This window comes from Anastrepha ludens, chromosome 3 (genome assembly GCF_028408465.1).
Source record: "Anastrepha ludens isolate Willacy chromosome 3, idAnaLude1.1, whole genome shotgun sequence".
Taxonomy (NCBI): Eukaryota; Metazoa; Arthropoda; class Insecta; order Diptera; family Tephritidae; genus Anastrepha; species Anastrepha ludens.
The window spans coordinates 33,138,736-33,163,384 of record NC_071499.1 but is presented as its reverse complement, the minus strand read 5'-3'; the positions used below and the strand labels follow the sequence as shown (position 1 = coordinate 33,163,384).

General features: G+C 34.4%; 1 protein-coding gene across 6 annotated transcripts in view; it reads right to left on the bottom strand.

Moving 5' to 3' along the window:
• The window catches only part of LOC128857367 (cytokine receptor-like), an 83,253-nt gene that overhangs the window by 28,709 nt on the left and 29,895 nt on the right, over positions 1–24,649 (bottom strand). For all 6 annotated transcript variants that reach the window (XM_054093095.1, XM_054093097.1, XM_054093100.1 and 3 more), the window contains one exon: positions 8,616–8,773. In XM_054093095.1, coding sequence (XP_053949070.1) covers positions 8,616–8,773 — 158 coding nt within the window. The remainder of the gene's footprint in view (positions 1–8,615; positions 8,774–24,649) is intronic.

Sequence of the window (24,649 nt, the reverse complement as noted above, 5' to 3'; positions counted from 1 at the left end):
TTTTCCCCCATTTTTGTTTAATTCATATAGAAATTATGACATTAATAAACAAAAAAATGTTTGGTTTTTTGTACTCAGGTCACTGACGCCGATGCTACAATGCCCGCTGATTGAGAACCTCCGCTGCGACCTTCCTCGAAGAATTGAGTGTACATCCGCCATTTTAAATGATTAAAATAAAAAAAATTATATTATATTAATATATACATAAATACACTGTATGCCAATTTGGAAAAAAATATATTGACTTCTTCATTTTAAATAATTTTAATGAAAATCAGGGAAAAATGGCCGTTTACAGGTATCTGTCCTCTGAAGCCCTTTATCGGATTGAAGCTTTGGTGGACGAATTCCCAAGTTATTGATTATCTACGACACAAACAATGCGAAAACCGACTACATAGTTTAAATTAGAGTTCTTTAAGGAGATCACAATAATCAGCACGACCAGGTGATCTTTGAAATGATGAAAATACCATCTCCTTGTTGTGTCCGTCTCTTAAATTAACGCTATATGTACAGTGGCTCACAGCTTATTTCGTGTGGCTGTATGTTAAACTAAAGAATTGTAAAATTATTTTTATTTGATTTACTTTAAAAAAAATTTAAATGCACAATCAAAGATAAATTATATTTTATTACAAACATGTATAAATGCATTCAAATTTTTTCTGCTTTAGTAGAATATTTGCAACAAAAACAGAATACTAGGTAAATTGACGTCACAGCTTATTTCGTGTGTTCACTTTTACCGTTATCGGCGCCAGTAAACCGGTTAGCAATTATAGGAAATTTGTTTTGCCTAGTATATTACATTGTATCCTTATTTCGTTTACACATTGAAAGTAGTCGGTTGTCCAGCTTAATTTAAAAATACCGTGATGGGTCGTCGTACGTCGATTGAAAGGCGCGATTTAGTGATTACGCATTACAAAAATGGAAAGTCGCAGAAAAAAATTGCTGAAATTGTAAATTTAAGTACTTCCACAGTACAGTACATTATTCAACGCTTTTCTCGTGAAAAAAGAGTGGTTGACAAAGGCCGCCAAGCTCCAAACAAAATTTTTACAGAAGCTGATGAAAGGTGGATATTAAGAAAAATTAATAAAGACCCACGAATTAGTGCGCCAGCTTTGACAAAAGAGGTTGAAAAAGTACTTGGTAAGTCATGTAATCCTGAAACAATAAGAAGAATTCTGCGCAAAGCTGATTTCCATGGTCGTACAGCTCGAAACAAACCGTTTGTTAATGAGCGTAACAGAAGATTAAGGGTAGAGTTTGCCGAAAACCATGTTAATAAAGACCAAACATTTAGGAATTACGTTATTTTTGCCGACGAAAGCAAATTCAACCTCTTTCGTTTGGCGTAAGCCCAACGCGGAGCTGGTCCCGAAGAATCTGCGTGGTACAGTAAAACACGGTGGGGGCCATGTAATGGTTTGGGGCTGCATGTCAACAGCTGGTGTCGGAAACTTGGTTTTTATCGACGAAATTATGGATAAAACAGTTTATTTAAATTTATTAAAAAATAATTTACTACAAAGTGCTGAAAAATTAGGCATTCGGGACAGGTTCAGGTTCTATCAGGACAATGATCCGAAGCATAAGTCGGAATTAGTGCAACGGTGGCTTACATGGAATTGCCCTCATGTGGTAAAAACGCCAGCACAATCACCTGATCTCAATGTAATTGAGAATTTATGGAATATTCTGGATCAAAAAATTAGAAAACATGGCATAAGCAAAAAACAAGATCTAAAAACAGCATTGCAAGTGGAGTGGGAGAAAATATTTCCGGAATACACTGGAAAACTTGTTAGCTCCATGCAATCCCGGTTAAAAGCTGTATTAAAATAAAAAGGCTACTCTACAAAATATTAGATTAGTAAAAACTTAATAAATTTAAAAAAAAAATCATGTTTTTTCTAGTTTGGTTAAGCACACGAAATAAGGTGTGACGTGGATTTACTTATAATTTTGATTTTGCTGTAAATATATTACTTAAGAAGAAATAATTTAAGTTTATTTATTTATGTTTGTAACAAGAAATAATTTATCTTTGAATGTACGTTTAAGTTTTTTTTTCTAAATAAAGTTTATACAAAAATAATATATTAAACTTTTTTATTTTGATAAACGGGCACACGAAATAAGCTGTGAGCCACTGTATGTGGTTGGCTAGTATATATTCGTTCTCAAAGCGATGGATAATAATCCAATAAAAGTTATTTACCCTTTGTCTAAACTTAAGCTTCATAAAACACGTTGTGGCAATCAGGACTACGCGATACCCGCGTAACTTTGGCGCAATTGCATTCTGGTTAAATTTCAGCAGGTTAAACTTTTACCTTTACCACATACCATTCCTTACAGGATTATTAACCAAGTAACTGTTAGGTCTGAAGCCCCGCATAAAGATTTCCACAAGAGTTTTGAGAACAGAATGAAGCAAAATCCATTCATCGCTTCCTGTGCGAAGACCAAGTCACTTTAGATTTCTCTAAAAATTAGATTAGTTTGGCAAGAAGATCAAGATGTGCATTACTCTGTGAGTAGGTACTGAGTGCATTCTAAATGAGCAGTTCGTCCAACCTACCGTAAAAGCGCAGTGGTCCTGAGAAGCAACTGATTGCGCATACTAAGAGCTCAAAGACTTTAATTTCTGGATAAGTTGTGTCAGCCTCGGCCAGTGATTTTGGATTTCTACTAAAGGGAAAATGGGTTAGGGCTAGTGCCTGGCCTTATCGTAAGTTTACATATGTATGTATATACTTATATCTCACTCTTCGGTTTATTCTCAATTTATTCTGCCTTATGTATGTTTGTTTGTTAGTGCATATGCAATCACAATTGTCGACGAGCCGCACTTTTAGCAAAAGCATTTCCGTGATGTCTAGCGAATGTCGGTATTGCATCCGTGCACATGCCCCTTAGCAAGAAATTTATAACGCAAATTTTCCATAAAAAGCAACAACAAAAATTTAGTAATTAAATTATAATTGATTGCATGTTCAATTTGTAAAAATTTGTCACTATTACTGCAGCTTTAAACGCAATTAATAAAAGAAAATAAAATAAATAAATAGTAAATGTATGTATACCCATGACGTCGTAATTACATAATTACCATCCTATTCATTCTGAATAACTGTGGATTTTTAAGAAAATTAACTTTTCGTACAAAAGCTCTTTTCCTATAAATCCGGCTTTATGTGAAAAAATTGCTGAAACACTTATTAAGCAGAAAATTTTGTGAGCACGCGCTTGCTGTAACAATCTTCATATGTATGTATGTATGAATGTACAAATGTACAAATGTATAAGTACGTAAGCATATGCTAACATGAACGTACATATATATATAGCATGTTATACATACATATATATGTACATGTGTGATAAGTCATATGAATATACTGCTTATATATTTTGCCAATAAAGTACCAGCAACTGGCAGTAAAACACAAAATATTTATTATTTTATCAAATTTGTTGTACGTCCCTTTCGGAAAAATACTCTTATACGAGTACCAACGCATAATCCAAGAATTAATTAAAAGATCTTGCAAACACATTCTCCGAAATCGACTTCAGTCTTTGCCGCGAATTCCCTTTCAACTACCTATCGACTGAAAACAGATGCCCTGAAGTGGTAATTAAAGAAAAACACAATCATTTTTCATTGCAAACGTAGTCATATTAGATAAATTCGATTATTGTTTGATGATATTCGCTGAGCACATCTTGGGAAGTCTTTTATATGGAAGAAAATGCAAAACGAAAAAAAAAAATTTATGAGATTTTGCTGAAGGGGCTATAAAACTGCATACCTAGAAATTTTCTAAAGATTCTGATTTCTAAAGTTTTTTCTGCTTAAAAAGTATAAAATACTCGTATTGATGGCAATTTTTGAAATTCGTTGAATTTTTGTGAATTTTATACAGAATTTGCAATTTTGATTTATAAGTATAAGATGTTTGTTGTACAATAAAATATTTTTATAAAAAATTTAGCATGAAAACTATTGCGAATATCGTAAAAAGATAAAGTAACTTAACTATGTGAGCAAAAGTGTATATACAATATTTTTGAAAAACAAAAACAAAAAAAAAATACGAGCGATAAATACCCGGGCGCAAACTTAAATTGAAACTTTTTAATGCATAGTTAAATGCATCACTTTTTAAATCATGTGCATTTATATGTGCTTATACAGCATGTGTATGTACATATATACATTAATTGGAATGACTGATTCCGACTTTTTAATTTTAATAAAGAAGACGATTAATAATTCGAACATTACGTTTGTCACGTTTGTCCTTTTTATAACTCGGAGATGCATGCACGCATTCATACAATACATATAAAATATATGTGGTATACATATGTATGTATGTATGTATGTACTGTGAGTTCAAATGTATTGGCACCCTCGAAAAATCAAAGTTTTCAGTGTTATAACTTTTCTTCTAATGAAAGTATAAAAAAATAGAAAACGGTATTTTCTAAATGTATTCATTTATTACGTATCTGAACAAAAAAAACTTAATTTTGACACTTTTTCAAAGTCCCGAAAGTACTCTAATTATATGGCAACATTCCCGGGTTTTTTGGGATTTGTAATTTCTTACGAATATCGCAGACGATGGAACGATGAGCTGTATGAGCTTTACGACGACATAGACATAGCGCAGCGAATAAAGATCCAGCGGCTACGTTGGCTGGGTCATGTCGTCCGAATGGATACAAACGCTCCGGCTTTGAAAGTATTCGATGCGGTACCAGCTGGTGGTAGCAGAGGAAGAGGGCGGCCTCCTCTGCGTTGGAAAGATCAGGTGGAGAAGGACTTGGCTTCACTTGGTGTGTCCAACTGGCGCCGGTTAGCACGAGAAAGAAACGACTGGCGCGCTTTGTTAAACTCGGCCAAAATCGCGTAAGCGGTTATAGCGCCAATTAAGAAGAAGAAGAATTTCTTACGAAGCTTATGAAATGGAGATAAAAAAATCCCCTTTCATAGCAAAAAGCAACATTTAAAATTACTCTGCATAGTAACAGTAGAACAATACTTTTGTGGTTGAAACCAGAAGGGTCTCTTGCGTTTAATATTCAACTCTTCAAATAATTGAAATACTAATATTTGTATTGTATCAAATAATATTAGAAACCCTTTTTACACTGGTTTTGTCTCGCACAAAACGAAGTTAGAAAACTTCTCCTCCTATTGGTCACATTTGTGGCAGCTAAAACAGCTAAATGTAAAAGATGGGATAAAATGTTTCAAAATAAAAGGAGAATCTACAAAAGGAGTGGACAACCACTTGAGCAGGGCAAAAGCTTTGAAGCAGTTTTGGCAAGGATGACGGCAGTACACGGATTGAAATTTTCTTCGCTCGTAAAATCTAAAGCGCATCGAGTTGTAATGAGAACTAGCGGCTTTGAGTTGCCAAAATCTCAAAAGCTTAGTAGTCCCGGAATCCCGGGATTGTAATAACAACTTCCCGATAATCTCGGAATCGTGAAAATCAGAGAAATTTACATCCCTGCCATTCATTCACTGATTTGCATCGTTCCTACTATGGATGATCTTATGTACATACATACATACGTACATATGTATGCTATCGAAACGATGTGAATTTTTAATCAACCCAATGATTTTCACTCCAGTAAAACTTGTTAGTGACTTTTCTATTCTGTTACAACAACAATTTACTAATTTGTGCTTTAAGTGAAAATATGGTTTCAAGGAATACAATTAACGTTTAAAGTGTAAAATATTATATTTAACACTCCGTATTCAAAAACGTATTTACTGGCTCCGTATGTATGTATGCGTGTATGTTTTGCAATATCTTCTGAGTATGACAGGTGCGCAAGCTAAACGAAAGAATGAAATACAAAACCAGCAAACTCGAATTGTAGGCATTACAGAGAAATCGTATACTTACAAATATAGGAATACTTACCTACATACATACGTATATGTATGTATGCATGTATGTGCCTATGGATTTAAATTTGTGTATGTACGTACAAAGTGGCACACTCCACCTGAGAGCTTTAAGGTTTCTTTTGAAAAAGTAATTTGACATTTGTTGTTGCGGCGAAAACAAAGTCATACTTTTATGTACGTATTTTCAGATGTTTACATACTTATATATGTATGTCTGAGCATATGTACATGTGTATTAGGTTGATTCATACATATCCGTACGCGTTAATATTTTTCAAGTTTTCATTAGCAACTGAATTTCATCATAATTCACAAACTAATGAAGTAAATAAATCGCCAGCCTAAAAATGTCAACAGAAATGTAGAGCGGATTGACAGAGTTTGATGTAAAATTAGCACTCCGGAATGCCGGTTTATTAAAGAACGAAAGCACTCATGGATAAAAAAATCAAAAAATCAATCCAAACAAGTAAAAAAGTGTTGAGGTAGATTCATAAAGTTCGAATGATAAAGATATGCCCAGCGCATGAAAGGACGCGTGATTGGGCCATTTTTCGAAAATTCGGCTGGAAATGCAATCACGTTATCGAGATGCGTTAGCAGCAGACTTTTGGATGATTGAAGTGAAACTTCTTAGGCGTCGATGGACGAGCGAGAACGGATAGTAAAATTTCAAAGCCATGCAACGATTTGGGCATTTTCGTTCCGCGAGAGAGAAAAAAGATATATCGTAGAGGAAAAAGATAGAGAAAGCTATACCTTATATATATCTTAGATACTCTTTGGGCTACTTGAGTTTCTCCTTGTGGTTGCTAATTTCTAGTGAGCCTACTTTTTGGCGCTTGTTTTTTGGTGCAAACTTGTAGGAAATATATTTTTGGTGCCTACTTTTTGGCACTTATTTCTGTTTCCTGGCTAGTGCTTGTGCGCACTATAAAGTGCTATCCATTCCGGCTAGTGTTATTGCCTTGCGGTAATTTGTGCCGTTGCTGCGGTCCTGGAATCGCTGCGTTTGTGCGGGTGATAAACGCTCGGAGTAGTGCGCATTGTTGCCTTGGTTTGTGTCCGGCGTTTACCTACACCGGTCGACCCTTCCCCGTTTTTTGTAAATTTTGTCTATTTGTATTCTCTGCAAATGTTGTGAATTTATTTAGATACATATTCTTTCTCTCTCTCGCTCTTTTTCTCTCTCGGGTCTCTCCCTCTTTCTTTGTCTGTTTGTTATGTGTACTACGCTACACGCACTTTTATTGTTTTTATGGTTAGTGGTTTCCATGGGTTTCCACGGAACGGTTGCGGTACATTACAGTTGAACTTTGACGGAATCTAGTGGGCTTGTAATATTTTTTGCCACTTAGCTCATATACCTTTTTTGTCATTTTTTGCGCTACTAAACTGCAAAGTGGCAAAAAATTAATCATCAATTTTTTTTTAACTAAGTAAAAAAACAAATGAATTTGAGTGATGGAAATGGCTGCCTAGTTAAAAAGTGTGTTAAATTAGATTGAGCAAGGTTATAATTTTGACTCAAATCAATTTGAACTTTCAGGCAGTAAAGGTACTTTTAAATAAAAACTTTAAGAACTCGCTTAAAAAAAAAACATGTACCTGGTTTGTACGCCAATAACTATGCACAGAATGCTCCGATTTGTATAGGGTTTTTTTTGTATTTTGAAGCTAATTTCTTGAAAAATGGCCCAACCTATTGGATTACTATTTTTACTGTAAACCTTAGAAGTGGATTAATCAAATTTATCAGTTATTCGTAATACCACTAAAATTTTGAAAAAAAAACCTTTTTTCCACTCCATCTAAGCGGTATAAGCGGGAATAGTAGCGAAAGCAAAGTCAAAAAATTTAATTCTCTAACTTCTATATCTGCTGATTTGTTATTGTTGTTATTTTTCTTTCCCCATTTTTAGCATATATGTATCTTAAGGGGGAACGCCACTGTAGAAGAACCTACAGTTTTAAGCCGACTCCGATCGGCAAATATTTTTTGTGAGAAGCTTTTTCATAGCAGAAATACTCTCGGAGGTTTGCCATTGCCTGCCGAGGGGCGACCGCTATTAGAAAAATGTTTTTCCTAATTTTGGTGTTTCAGCGAGATTCGAACCTACGTTCTCTCTGTGAATTCCGTATGGTAGTCACGCACCAACCCATTCAGCTACGGCGACCGCATTTTATAATATTAATTAAAAAATAAATAAATTCTAAAAACTTTGCAATCTGTCGCGCTGCTATTATTGTGAACGCAGGTGTACATATGTATAAGTATAAACATACATATGTATGCCAGCTGTCTGCAATATTTTAATTAACTGAATTCAAAAATGCCACCTTACCATCAAAAATTAATTATTATTGGTTCACTTAAATGAAAAACATACAAGAACCCCAAAACTCGTTTGACCACTCTTCCTGGAAGCCAACATAAAACACCTGAAATCGTAATTCCCTTCTACACAACATTCCTCCCCTTTTGTTGAAGGGTCGTGCAAATTAAATAGAGAAAAATAAAGAAAAACAAAGGAAAAAACTGCATGCTAACGTTTCTTTACAGGTTGGACGTCACATGCACCTAATTGCCACAACCAGGAATCCACCAGTTTAACTGGATATGTTGCTTGCATTTTGTAACTGAAAGCCCGCCACTTACCGTTGGTTGGCTTTAACGCCGTTGTTCCCGGCATTGTCGTCAGCATTGCCGCTGTTGTTGTCGTCACTGCCGCTATTCCTATTGTAGTCGCCTCCACTGACACTGCAACGGTCGCGTGCAGAAGTATGACGCAGAAACCCAACATTAGTGCTCGCCAACTAAAAGTAAATGATGGGAAGAAAATTGAAAATTAGTTGCCCACAAGTGCATACACATACATTCATAAATGCAGACATCTATTGTAATCGTATAGGTACGTATGTATGTATATGTAGTACTACTAATTGGTTAAACGCACACAAATTGTGGGTAGGTCATAATGATAGATGTGAAGGTTGCAAGAACAGAAGAGATATAATTTATTGCCAATAAAGAGAATTTTTCACACATTTGTATGTACGTAAAAGGACAAAAGTATGAAGAAGAAAAAATTATTCTCTCTTGAATGCATTACTACAATAAAAACTCCAAATGGTATTTAAGTAATAGACTGGCGCTTCAATTCTTCAAAGATGTTTAGGCTAAGCTTCCTCTCCAATTTGTTGTTGTGCCACAACTAAAGTCACCTATAGTTTTATGCAGTTCCCGAATGGCAAACGGTGTGTTTGCGAATCTTTCTTTTTGATAGCAGAAATTAGCTTCAAAAGTTGTCATTCTCAAAGATCGAATGCTGTTAAAAAAATTTTTTTTTGGTGTTTAGGTGGTGGCAGTGTGCAGGACGGTTTGCTTGAGCCGGTCCATAGAATTTCGACCATATGGAATACGCCACCGACAGTAAAATTAACTTTTCTCGCAAAAAAGTCTTTCGCCGATTATAATTTTTACGGGAAAATGTTCCTAGGATGCCACAGAATCACATTTAATAATAAAATCTGGAGTTGGAAAACTTTCAAATTAAATTTGCTTCAAGCTCATCCACTCAAACTCATCGAACTGAGGACCTAAAAATCTGTAACTCAAATTTTTTTGAAGTAGAAATATTCTTTCAATATCTATGCAAGCAAAAATGAGACATATAAATACTTTTTGGGTGAACATTCACTTTAACAGTAAGGATTTAGAAGCTCCAAGGAAATATACCCTCGTGAAAGAAATTCCCTAGAAATACAATACTTAGACTGAAGCAACAAGGTAGAACATTTTTTATTTCATTGTTTCCTTGTTCACTCCTCTCGGGAGCATACGGCCTCGACAAGACTCTTCCATCGTACACTGTTCTGTGCTGTTGTTTTTGCACCGTCCCATAACATGTCGGCATCTGCTAGTTCGCGCAGCATCGACCTTCTCCAAGTGTTTTTTGGTCGACGCCGACCGCTGCTCCCTTGCGGTAGCATCCTCGTGATGCTATCTGGTGGTTTTCTCAGTGCGTGGCCTATCCATCGCCACTTTCTGCGTTTGATTTGCCTATGATGGCTTCCTCGTTCGTTAATCTCCACAGTGCGTCGTTACTGATGGTGTTTGGCCAGAATATTCTGCAAAACGAATACACTGCGGAGGGATTTGTTGATGAAGAATTGTAGTCTCTGTGTGATGGTGTTAAAGACCAGCCATGTTTCGCTTCCGTGCAACAATACTGCCTTTACACATGAGCCGAATATTCGTAGTTTAGTACGCCTGGAGATATGCGAACTCCCGCACACTGTATGCATTCCACCAAATGCCACCCTTGCTTTGTTGACATCTTCATCTGCTCCACCATCTGCCGTGATGATACAGCCGTGGTAGCAGAAGCTTTCAACGAATTCCACCGGGCATTTTTTATATCTCTAATGCAATAACATCAACACGAAGAGATGAAACACTTGGAAAAGTTCTTCGTATCAGAGAATTTCTGTGTGGAAAAACTTTTCCGTCAGATTATGCTCATACATCCATAAACTCGAAACTGATCTTCCAAAACTACCTTGCCGATCATTTTCCTCCTTCATCATCTTTGTCGTGTATGTGTTCTATATCTACTTCACCAACAACATTAAGAAACTAAATATAAGCTCGAGAAGCTCTTACTGCACACCTCTTCACATTGCAAAATTAAAACTTCGGATGCGCTGGTTAGGAAGTCTCGCTCCGAAAGGGTCAGCATTGAAAACAGTTTTCTTGACGCAATAACAACAATAGAAAATTTTCCGTATCCGTTCTATGATCATAAATAATGGAGTTTCCAATAACAGGTGTGCTCTATCGCTATCGAGAGATGTTTAATGATTTTTTATGATCGGAATTGGATGGTATTAATCTGGACAACGTTTATTTTCAACAAGACGGCGCTTCGTGCCACACAAGCAACGAAACTATTGATCTTTTACGGGAGAAGTTTCCGGGCCGTGTTATCTCTTGAAGAAGTGATCACAATTGGCCACCGAGATCTTGTGATTTAACACCTTGTGACTTTTTTCTTTGGGGCCACGTGAAAGAAAAGGTCTACGCCAACAGTCCAGGGTCGATTCAAGACCTCAAAGATGGAATTCGTGAAGCTATCGACGACATAGGGCAGTCACTTTGCAATTCGGTTATGGAAAATTCCATGAAAAGGATACTGTCCTGTAAGTGTGGTCCTGGTGGTCATTTGCCTGATGTTATTTTCCACTATTAACGGCATACCTTCCTCTTTATAATGAAATAAACATCCGATCATTTATATTAAAAAATAGCATTTTTCTTTGAATATCAAAATAACACCTCTTATTTGAAAACCCTTTACTATCAAAAATATTTTATTTTTTAATAAGGATTGCAAATGTAAACCGGATTTATTAAAAAAAAGAGTAAACAATTATCAATTTTAATTCTTTGTTTCCGGATTAACTAGAATTACAGGTCTGGTGGAAAAACATACGCAAAAATCACCTTGATTTGGGGATGAATAACAAAATGACAACAAATGTAGTTTGGAAATTCCTCCCCTTTAATCTGTAGTATTTCATTGACACATTCGAGGGATTTCAAAAATATCATAAATTGTTTCCTCCTGTAGTATTAAATTAGTATTTCGTAGAACTGATAACAACTTTTGATTTGACCTGTTGATGCAAACATATGTACATATATACTGACGTAAGTACTTATACGTACTACATACAAGAGCTCTACAGATGTGTCAATGGCTACTCAAAAGTGATTGCATAAAATAAAAAATACGCAAACGGAAAGCAAAGTCGAATATAATACTGGTGTTTATAGCGAAACTCAAATAATATTTTAAAGAAAACTTTCCTCTGTCTGTAACGCATCGCATCACTCATACGCCACGCGCGGAATTGAGATTAAGGGGGAACACCACTATGAACGCGTGAAAATTAAATGATTTTCATGCATTTTTTTATAAGTTTTTATAAGTAGGGATGATTATTTGAGGATCGAACAAATTATAATTTATTTAACATATATTCAATTATACCGACACAAATTTTTATTAAAAAATATTAAAGATTACAATTGTTCTTAATATTAATGCAATGACGTCATAAAAAACTGATGCATCCTGGTGGCCACGATACAGCGGTGAAAAATTATCTGAAAGCAAAAAACCAAAAAAATTCTTAATCTATACACCAATGACTATCGTCGTACGTGGCTGTTGTTTTTAAATTTTTTTGCAGGTTTGAAAAATGAGTTTGTGTTTTTACCCTTTTTTTTGTTTTCGAAAGGCTTGAAAAATATTAATTTTTGGAATTAAAAAAAAACGGATATGTACGACTGTAGCCAATACATGTACAAAAATTAAAAAAATTAAAATCGGTTCATAAGTCTTCGAGAAATCGAGGCCACCGTGTTCAGAAAAGTCGTTTTGAGAAAATTTAAAGTTTTCATTGGCCGTTGTAACTCACTACCTGCACTTATTGTATCGGGTATAACTTCGTCAATTTTCAAGATTTTAAGTTAAAATGCTTTTTACTTAGTTTTGAATATATCTACTTTAAGAAAATGCAAAAACAAAAAAAATCGATTTTTTTGAAAAATCACAGTGGTGTTCCCCTTAAGGGGTAAGTAGAATATTACTTTCAATTATTAAAAGTAAAATGAAAGGAATACACTCACATAGTGAAACCACCAAAGATTTTTACATTGTCTGGTATACATTTTTTATAGCCTAACTAAGTTGTAAACTATTTTTCGATAAAATGGAAATACCTGACCGAAATACTTATTTCGGAAACAAGAGTTAAAATTGTCTAAGGAATATTGTTTCAAAGTATTTCACTTTCCCAGTAAATAGCGAGAAATGAAGTATAGATTTTAGGCGAAAATTCAATAACGGTACGTACATATGTCTCAACTGTACCACTAGAGAAACTTAAAACTGTTAATTTTGAATGGTACGCAACCATTTGTTTGCCAGAAGTTTTCTCAGAATTAAGGAAAATCAGCTGCCGAAGACGAATCATTCTTCACCAATCCCATGCGAGTTCTTACTTATCGACTCACACAAGAGAGTTTTTGAGCACTCAAAAGATCGAATTACATACTGGGTAGTCCCCCTTACAGCACTGATTTGTCACTTCATGATTTCTTTTTGTTCTCTAACATCAAAAATAAAATACGAGGACAACGTTTTTCCTCACCTGAAGAAGTTGTTGAAGTCTTAAGCCGCTCGTTTTGGAGGAATCCACTTTTGAGCGGCAAAAGTGCTTTAAAAATTGTTTCAACCGAATGCAGGAGGGCATTGACTTCCAAGGAGAATATTTCGAAAAACAATAAAGCCGTTTTTATTATTATTTTTCTGCGTTTTCGTTATTGGGCGCAATAACTCGTCTTCAACTAAGCCTTGTAAACCTCATAAATCGTACAAGTTTGCGATCTGTCAAAGCTTGCACGAAAATTCATTTATATAAATCAGATAAGTTTACGCTTGATTTCATTGCGTAAACGATGCGTGCAAATTTTTACATCAATTATGCAACCCTCCCGGATTCTCAGCTGATGTATCACATAACAAATTTTAATTGAACTGCAAAATGGAAATGGTGATATAAATTTAAGAAATGTAAAATAGAAAGGAATTAAATATAAATTCAAGGATACACACTAACACAATGTTCAAATTTAAGTTACCATAATTTTCGCCAAAAATTTACAACGTCATCAAATCAAACATAAGAGTTTCTTTATGAAGATTAAAAAATTTTTGTTTTTCACTGACTAGCGGCATTTAGTTTTTTTTTTTTAATATTTACCAGCACCTCAGTTGATCGATTAAAATTACAGAAAACTTTTATCAAGTGCCTTCATAGTCAACAGTAAAGGTATAATTTTATGCTTTAGGTAAATTTAAGGAAATATCCAACCAACAAGTTTTCAAAAGGGATTATTATTACTGCATTTTGATTTAACTGACCATATCTGATTAAAAAAATATCAGCTCACTTTATATCCTATCAAATTATAACAATTAGAGCGAATATCACCTGCGCGTATTGATTTACGAATTGGCAAAAAATCTACGGCTGCATGTGGCCAATATGGTTTGGCCATTCGAAGCAAAATTGTGAGAATAACTTCGGCTGCCGGGTCATCGGGATTCGGCAGCAAAATTCTACCCGCTCATTCGTTTCCGTGTGATCGGCCAATCAATCATTGTTTAGACGGCAACGAAATAATATTAGTGGAGACTGCGTAGATTTACACGTATGTATGTATATCATTCAACAAAATCTCAATTTTCGGCGGCCTTTGTCGTAAACAAACCGCCGTCATAATAAACTACGGCAACACGCTCATGCATTTGTTGTCCAGCAGCTTATATGTGTGCGTATCGGGTGCATGACGCTTGTCCGCGAAAAAATCTAAAATTAAATTTTTGATTTTCATCATGCAAAAGCCAACAACACGTATGTGTGACACGAAACAAGTACGTGTGTCACCCGACACGCATACATATAAGTTGCTGGACAGCAAATGCATGAGCGTGTCACCGTAGCTATAGGGCTGTCACAATGGGTTATTTGCGACCGTTGCAGCAACGCGTTTGACTGACGTGACGTGTAAAACGTACCGTGGTGCCACAAATCAGCTGATACCTTCAAACTCGCTGAGAGCCTGATTACGGTCTGATATTGGCAACACCTTCTGAATTATTTTCATCACTACTTCTCGACTATCAGTGAATTTGACACAATCAGCTGTTGAGCGACATAGTTCTGCATTTTTATTTACAAATAACTTTTTCCTCGCTATAATCTTGTGGTTATAGTGTACGGTGTAATGGTAGTAAAATAGTTTATGTTATTCTAACAATCAATAATAATAAGAATAATTATCTTCTAACTTAATTTTTCTTTACAAATATTTTATTTTGATACTCTGTATCTCATTTAAAGTCACGTCAGCGTCATTTTGAATTGATTGTGAAAATGGCAACCCTAGTTAATTTAAAGTATGGATCAAAGTTATAATTCTAGACGTATGTATACAAGTATTTTTGTAAATTTTGTATATTTACCCCTATGGCCTTTGTTTGTTATTTTGATTAAAGATTAAATTTTAGGCGCCGAAAAAAAAATTAGGTTTTACAGTAATCAAAATGGCACTGTATTTATGACTGTATGTATGCATGTATTTTATACATTATTGATAAGAGAATTTAATATTTCAATTGTTCCACAATATTTGCATATTGGTTTGTTGCGTATCTGCGGGATGAATAATTTTCAGAAATAAATGTTTATGTGAGTGTGTGCGTATATTAGGAGTGTACTTTCTTTATTTTAGTAAGATACTGAAAATTATAATAAGGTAGAAACGTGATAAATTTAAACTAATGCCCGATTTGTACCCCCATGTGAGCGGAGGATTTGTTCATAAAACTGTCCAAAAAGAATAGAACAATACTGAAATATATGAAATGTGACCAAATGACAGCTTTGCTTGAAGCGCTTGGAGAACGGTGAAGTTTCAAATAGCTCAATGTTCTATGTGCAGCTTAATGCTCTATTTTTGAAATTAGGAATTGAACACCCCTGTCTTTGATTTAATTTGATTTGGTTAAACTTAATTTGTGAATTTTAGGCAGTTTGGAGAGATTGTTTATTTACATTTAGAATAGGTTAGGTATATTAGGTTGATCTGAATAGATCTCACATATACCACTAGGGTTCGTAGTGTTACCAGTGTTGTTGGAGTCCTGTAAAACAAAGTTCGTGATGCATGTCTTGGCGAGTTTTAAGAAACAGTTCAAACTTTTGTCAGCAATATTCTTCAGAGATGAAAAGTATACCGATCCCAGGCTCTTGTATCGAATTCTGCTTAGAGCAGGACAGTGGCAAAGGAATCGTTTTTATTTACATTGGCTTTTCAAAAATGTTTGAATTAAATTTAATAAAAGCCACTCATTCTTGAATTGTTCCTCGTGTCTTGCAAACTTGCGCAAAGCTAAAAATGTCGATCTAAATATAATTCGCTCACCCAAAACTTTTGCGTGATTGGTGCTAATCTTGTACATTCCCACTATTAAAAGAAAAAGTTCCAATATTTTTTCACAGCTTCTAGTTAACATCAAGATTATTTAATTTAACTTACTTAAATAATTCTACTTTTGTTTGCTCTTCTTCTTAAACGTCAAAAATAATTTCCTAGAGCATTGATAATATAATATTTGTATATTTTATTTTTCTTCTCAAGAAAAATGATAATTTTTATTTATTGCTGATAAAATAATGTCGATTTTTTATGTTAAAACGTGATGCTGTTATAATTAATGCGCATATAATTATTAATTTTTTATTTTTCTCTGCATATTTTTCTTATTGTGCTCAAGAATAATGATAATTTTTTATTTATTGCTAAAGATGAATGATTATTTTTTTAAATAATATTTTTTCAAATAAAATAATTTTTTTTTATTTTTAATTCTTCTTAAATAACAAGTATCATTTCCAGAAATTTATTTTACGTTAGATACAAAATTTTGATATGAACGTGTCTGTGTCGACCACCGTAGCCGCATGGGTTGGTGCGTAACTACCATTCGGGAGTGCGTTAAAATCTCTATCCATGAACATCAAATAATAGAAAAAGATTTTACTAATAGCGGTCGCCCCTCGGCAGGCAATGCCAAACCTCTGAGTGTATTTTTGCCATGAAAAAGCTCCTCATAAAAATAAAAATACCTACCGTTGGGAATCGGCTTAAAACCGTAGGTCCCTCCACTTGTGGAAGAACATCAAGACGCACGCCACAAATAAGAGGAGGAGCTCGGCCAAACACCCAACGGAAATGTACGCGGCAATTATTTATTTTTATAAGTCTGTGAGTGGAGGTTATTGTATTACAAGGTGGCGCAAAATTAATCATCACAATTTGGGTTTTAATAACTTTTTTACTAAATAAAACAAATTATTTTGAATGCAGGAACTCTTTATTTTGACCTTTACGCGCTCCGTTGCTTGTCTGTTTTTTTACTGCAGCTGTCTGATTCACAAGTTTCAAATATGATTGACATAGGGCGTCATTTGCAAAAATTATCAACCTTCCAATAGGGTGATTGATTTTGCGCTTAAGTCTGGCTTCAAGTTTTATATAAGTTTCTGAATACGATTAAAAGACATTTAGACAGGATTGGTAATTTGATCATCATTTGATATATGGATAAATGATGACTCCCAAAAATGGTACACAGATGGTTCTAAAATGCTCCAAGGAGTAGGAGCAGGAATAGTGGGACCTAGACACACAAATTCCTAACACTAAGTACAGATAACACAATTTTCGATGCGGAGCTCTTCGCCATAATGCAAACAGTGGAAATCATATCCAAAAGAGGGTTCGAGAAAAGAAAAATTAAAATACTTTCGGACAGCCAATCAGTTCTCAAAGCCCAAATTGCTTCACATTCAAGTCAAAAGTTCTAATAGAGTGTAACAAAGCACTCAATAAACTGGCCACACATAAACAGGTCTCATTGATTCCGGTACCAGGACATGAGGGACACGAAGGTAACGAGAATACAGACTTTTATACCAAAAAGGGGGCAGAAGGGCTATTTATTGGACTAACCCCATTTTTCGACTTTAACAAAAATAATATAAAACAGGAAACCAAAAAATGGATCTAAACTAAAATCAGAGAACACTGGAACGGCACAAGCGGCCTTAATCACTCCAAAAAGTTTTTGAACTTCTATGCCAACAGAGCAAAATCTGCTCTAACCCTAGATAAAAAGGGCCTCAGATTACTCTGTGGAGCAATTATAGGTCATTTTGCTTGTAATAAACACTTTAACACAATGCAGGTTCTGCTGTGATGAAGAGGAGTCAATGCAACACTTAATCACCAACTGTGAGGCATTAAGCCACAAGAGACACAGAATCCTGGGCTCATACCTACTAGAGGTGGAAGACTTACAATTGCTCTATCCTAAGGAGCTGTTTCGATTCATCGATATACTAAATAATAGATCAATCTGGTCGCAGTGCATAAAGGCCTTTGCGTCACCCATACAACCATTACCATTACCATTGATCATAATCATAATTCGTGCATTCTGCGATAGAAACCATATAACTCAAAGCTCCAAACTGTTTGTAAAATTTAAACAAATTACAAAAAAAAAAAATCAAAATTTCCGCATTTTTACTCAAAACTTTTAGAAAAATTCTAGGTATGCAGCTTTATAGCTCATTCAATAGTAGTGCAAGTTTCAGGTGGCACAAAATTCTTGTCAATTTTTTACCAATACCTTTTTCGCTGAAGTGTTGAGCATTTTCTTCAATATACTTCTTTATGTTACTCATATATACATATGTATGTATGTAAATACAATATGTGAAACAATTTCTTTATCTGGAAGCAAATGCTCAACATCAAATGCAAAAAAATATTGTCAAAAATCAACGCAATTTTTGGGTGACTTTAAACTTACGCTTCAGCAAACTAAAATTGAATGGGCTATGAAACTGCATACCAAGAAGTTTTCTAAAAATTCTGTTTAAAACATTGAAAATTATTATGAAAATATGTTTTGAGACTTGACGCTTTGTTTTACATGGTTTTTGTTGTAGAATGTACTATAATTTTATAAAAAGATAAAAAATTAAACACAAATAAAGCAAAAGTGGTTAAAACTTGGCAATTCGTCGCGCTCTTATTATCCTAACATAAGGGTACATATTATGAAGTGTATACATATACATACATTATCAGGACTAGCTTTCATACATTTGTAGAGCAAAGTATAGATTTTAGATTTATTTATTGTGACATGCTTACATACATTTGCTCGACTCGGTTCCATGAAACGTGGTTATGCCAAGAGCTTATAACTGCTTTAAAGAGAAATGGCCGCATTATAACATTTATTTCAATGAAACATTTTAAATATACGAAAATTATTCTTCTCGAGCTCAGTTTGTAGCTGATTCAAAGCATATAAAATATGCCATACTTTTTCTAGAGTTTTTAAAACTTGCAACAAGCCAAAAATATTTACTACTCTTAAAAAGAAAACGCTCATATGTGTATATGTATATACTACAATACATATATATATACTATATACAAATATATGTACGCAAACAAACGTGGTGCAACTTTTTTAATTAGACATAATTAATATAATAAAGATGCAACGATTTTATTCCACTCGAAATTTAAAAATAAATTTTGTTATGAGCCACTCCATGTACATATGTATACAAGGACTATCCTAATGTGCATTTAGTTGCGGTTACAAACAAATAATAATCAAAAACAAAACAAACAAAAAACATTAGTATGCCAAAATTCCTGGAACAAAGCATAAAGTTGTATTTTTTATACAAAATGTATAACCACAATACACTGCATGTTTCAGGGCAAATTAATCAAATTCTCTTTTGTCTACACAGATTTAAAACAATATGCAAAAGTGAAATAAATAAATGGAATAAATTTTCCAATTCGAAAAGTGAGTAAACTTTTTGCTCATTTTAGACCGGATGGCATCGGCGAACATCAGAATTCTGTTAAGCTGGCCACAAACAGGGTACAATTCCCAGCGATTTGTTGCAGTTGGATAAAAGTTCAACGTGTATGGCGAAGTGCAGGCGCACATCCAAAGAAATTGAAATTTTTCATTTACCTGCGATTTGTTGCTAGCTTGTGGCGCAGTTGGAGGATTTTCTCATTTTTTTACTGACCGTCGTCAGATAAGAGTAGATGGAAAAGTGAGAAGTGTTAATACAAATTTTTTAGAAGAAATCATAAAGTGTTTCAAAAATGTGCCATTAAATATGGCAAATAAAAATGGAATTATTCAAAAAAAACTTTCACGAGAGGCAAGAATCATTAACGTCGCAGAAAGTTGTTCATTTGGCGTGATTGCTTTTCGCATTTGAGTATCTTTTTTTATGAAAGTATGTAGATACATATTTAAGCAGCTCCATATAAGTTTCAGTGTCCATGCGTAGAAAATTTGTATACTCCGCTGGGGCACTCATTTACATATTTCCTAAGAACTTAATATGAGAAGGATTGCTTCGATTTTGCAACCAATCTTTCACCCAAACACGTACACCCGTTTTGGGTGTTTGGCAGAGCTCCTCCTCCTATTTGTGGTTTGCGTCTTGATGTTGTTCCACAAATGGAGGGACCTACAGTTTCAAGCCGAACAGCAAATATTTTTTATGAGGAGCTTTTTCATGGCAAAAATAGTGTCGGAGGTTTTGCCATTGCCTGCCGAGGGGCGACCGCTATTAGAAAAAACTTTTTCTTGATTTTGGTGTTTCACCGAAATTCGAACTTTCGTTCTCTCTGTGAATTCCGAATGGTAGTCACGCACCAACCCATTCGGCTACAGCGGCCGCCTATTATTTTTTCTTAATGCACATGTAAAAAACTGCAAGAACAATCGCGTCATCCGCTTTCTTGTTTTGCACGTTAATTTTAACAGTACGACGATGAAATGATGGTTTATGGATTTGTGTACAGTTTGTGTGCTACGGACTAGGCATAAATCGCTGGCAATTGTGCCCTGTTTGTGGCCAGCTTTATGCAAAGCATACACGCCCCAACCGTTGTATCAACATGGGTATGTTGGATAAACGGTTGTATCATTTGTAGTATGGTACAACCACTTTCCATGTTTGTCCAACGGTTGCATGAAAATTAAAATGTTTTAAGTTTTGATGGGTGGATTTAGCGGTTGTACAATGGTTGGAACGTGTATACGCAGATTATACAGCCAACATCGTTTATAGTTTTCTTTTTAGTTATTTACACAGAAAAAAAATTAAGAAAAATATTGAAAACTTTAAAAAACTAAACAAAAAATATGTATAAAAAATTTAAAATAAATATAAAAAAATAAAAATTAAAAAGTTTTAAGTTTTGATGGGTGGAGTTAGCGGTTGTACAATGAGTTGGAACGTGTATACGCAGATTAGACAGCCAACATCGTTGATAGTTTTCTTTTTAGTTATTTACACAGAAAAAAAAATTAAGAAAAATATTAAGAACTTTAAAAAATTAAACAAAAACAAAACAATTTTAAAAATATGTATTAAAAAAATTAAAAAATTATATAAACAAATAAAAATTGAAATTAAAAAAAAAAATTAAATTAAAATTAAAAAAAAATTAATATTATTAATTATAATTAATACAATTAATAAAATAAAGTAAGCAATAAATAAGTAAATAAAATAAAAATGCATCAATTATTAAGATTAAGAAAAAATAAAAATGAAATATAAAAAAAATAAAGAAAATAAAGTAAACTATAAATAATAAATAAAATAAATATGCGTCAATTATTATTATTGAAAGAAATGTCACTTGTTTCCTATATTATGCGAAAACTTCAACACCGCGAAAATGAGAATAATAAAGTTGGACAACGCCTTGTATGTATATCGTGCTGGAACATGTACATATACTAAACAACCGTCCAACTCATTGTACAACGGTTGGAACGTGTATACTCCACATTATGTTGTTGTTGTGTCAGGTCAGTCCATAAGTTCGTGCGTATTTTACCCATAATTTCACTTTTGTACGATTTTTGCATACAAGCAATTATTCGCAGAATATAACGGAACTATTTATATTTTCTTTGATATATTGTAATGAATTAAAATGGACTGCGCAAAAGTGGTTTTCAAAATTCCGAAGTGGTAACTGCGACGTGGAGGATGCCCAGCGCGCTGATCGTCCTGAAGTCTTTAACTCCGACCCCTTGCTCGAACTCGTGGAAGCTGAGCCAAATTTGACAGTCGATATGATAACTCAGAGGTTAAATTCATCGCATGGAACAGTTCACAGGCACCTGGTTCAGTTTGGAAAGGTTTCAAAGCTGAGAAAATGGGTTCAGCATAGACTTTCCGTCACCAACCTTCAGCAGAGAGTGAATGTGTGTTCTCAGCTGCTGGAACGGCTTGAAAATGAAAGTTTTTTTAACCGCATCGTTACTGGTGATGAAAAATGGGTTCTTTACAATAATCCTGTTCACAAACGCCAATTTATCTAAATAAAGATGAAACACCAGAACCGACACCTAGAGATGGCCTTCACCCCAAGAAGATTCTCCTGTCTATTTGGTGGGATATGCCCGGTATTGTTTATTATGAACTTCTGGAACCAAACCAAACGATAACTGCTGATTATTATTCCCATCAGCTATCACACCTGAATGAGGCACTTAAAAAAAATCTACCGTATTTAGTGAATAGACGCGAAGTTTTGTTTCACCACAACGCAATACCCCATACCGCAAGGCAAACATTAGGCAAGCTTTCCGTGGACTTCAATCCCATATGAGTAACAAGAACTATACTCCTCAAAAGAAGCTATAAAAAGGGATATCGAAGCGTATTTGGGTTCCAAGGACAAACAATTTTTTGAGAAGGAATTAAAAATTTGCTTAAACGTTGGGAAGACATTGTAAATAATGAAGGAAAATATATTATTGATTAATAAATACTTTAAACATCTTTTTTATTAATTTTAAAACCACCTTTAAAAAACGCACGAACTTATGGACTGACCTGATAGTAACATACACATTTACTATACTTCTATGGGGAACACTGCTGGAGTGACAGTCTTTGGTCGCATATAAAGTCAGGTCATTTCGTTAGCCGGCGACCGTTAATAGAAAAAAAATTTTTTATCGCGTTCAGCGTTTCATACAGTGGGTTACGAATCCGAGCCCTACCGAATGGTAGTCACACACAAATCCACTCGACTCCAGCGGCCGCTTTCTACATGCATGCATATCAGTTTTAATAATAATCTCTTTCAGTGCACTTTTTTAAGCACTGCAAAATTAATACGCATTAACTAAAAGTTTCATAACAAATAAGGCATACATACACACATACACATACATATGTACGTAGATGCACAAAAGCTGCGCTATCGCCTGCTTTACGAGAGTTGTTTCATGCGGTTTTTGCAATCAGCGCAATGTCTCAAGCGAAATGTTGAAAATTAAATATGTATGCACTTTTTATTCAAAAGAAAGCAATGTGGTGCGAGCGTTCCACCCCCAATAAAAGTTTACTTAGGCATACTTGCATACATACGTACGTACAATATGTATATTGATAATTCTATTCACACTTGACATCAATCAATTTTTGCGACTATGTGCATGGAGAACAAAAAGAAAGGCAAAATGAAGCACGTGGCCGGCGGTGCTGGCTTTCAAGCAGTTGCCAGATTCGAATGTAGATACAAATGCAATAATTGTATGACGAATGGTGATGACCAGTTTTGAATTCGTTTGAATTAAAATAATAGTTGTTAAAACTCTCATATTGCATCCATATGCATACATAGATAGTTTATTTCCTACATCAAATGCATCTATGTATGTGTGTATGTATGGGTAGTAAGTGCATAAAAGCTAGTCAACTTTTAATGAATGAAATTAATTCACTGGAATTTTTCAGCGAATTCAACTCTGTATGCAGTTACTCGCATAACATTTAATTATTGAATAGTTTTTTTTTTAATGCCAACAACAATGTGTGAAAGCCATTACTTGTATTAAAATGAAAGAAATTTACTTTTACAGCGGGATTTTCGACGTTTTAGACTTAAATGTGTATATGTAATATTTTTTTTTGTATATACAGGCATTCAAATAAATATTCTATATTCTTGCGCGTTTAATATGTATGTACGTACCTCCAGTGTTCAAAATAATATGAACGCGGGGAATTACCAAATTTCAACTATTTTTTTGTTTTTATAAAAGTGTAATGCATTCTACAACGAAAACCATATATGTATGTGCATCCTCAAAGCTCCAAACTTCGTACAAAATTCACAAAAATGTAATATTTAAATTCCAAAAGGTTATCTTCACAATTTTTAACTTTTCAATAAGAATTTTTAGAACTTTTGGGTATGTAGTTTTATAGTTCATTTATTTGTATAGTTTAATAAAAAGTAAGTCTAAAGTCGCTCAGAAATGTCGTTGTTTTTTGACAATTTTTTGCTCACGATGTTGAGAATTTTCTTGCATATAAAGAAATTGTTCGGAAGTCTTTGATATGGAAGAAAATGTTCAACAACTCAGCGAAAAAATGGTCAAAGTTCAACAAGAATGAGCTATAAAACTGCATATGCAGAATATCCTGAATAAAATTAAAAATTTGTTAAATTTTTGTAAGCTTCGTACAAAGTTTGGAGTTTTCAGTTATGTATATGATTTTTGTAGTCAAATGCACTGTACTTTTTTAATAACCAAAAACAAAAACTTATTTTTAACACAGCTAAATAGTCTTTCGACGACATAGCCATAGCGCAGCGAATAAAGATCCAGCGGCTACGTTGTACGTCGATGCGATACCAGCTGATGGTAGCAGAGGAAGAGGAAGATCTCCTCTACGTTGGAAAGATCAGGTGGAGAAGAACTTGGCTTTACTTGGTGTGTCCAACTGGCGCCGGTTAGCACGTGAAAGAAATGACTTCGCGCCAATGAAGAAGAAAATGAAAGAGTCTTTCAAAAGTGACACATTTCAATGTGAAAATATGTGAAGGTAAAAATTATTATATCGAATCATTTCTTATTGTTGAGTTTATCGCAAAGCGATTATCAGGCTTTGTCAATACCA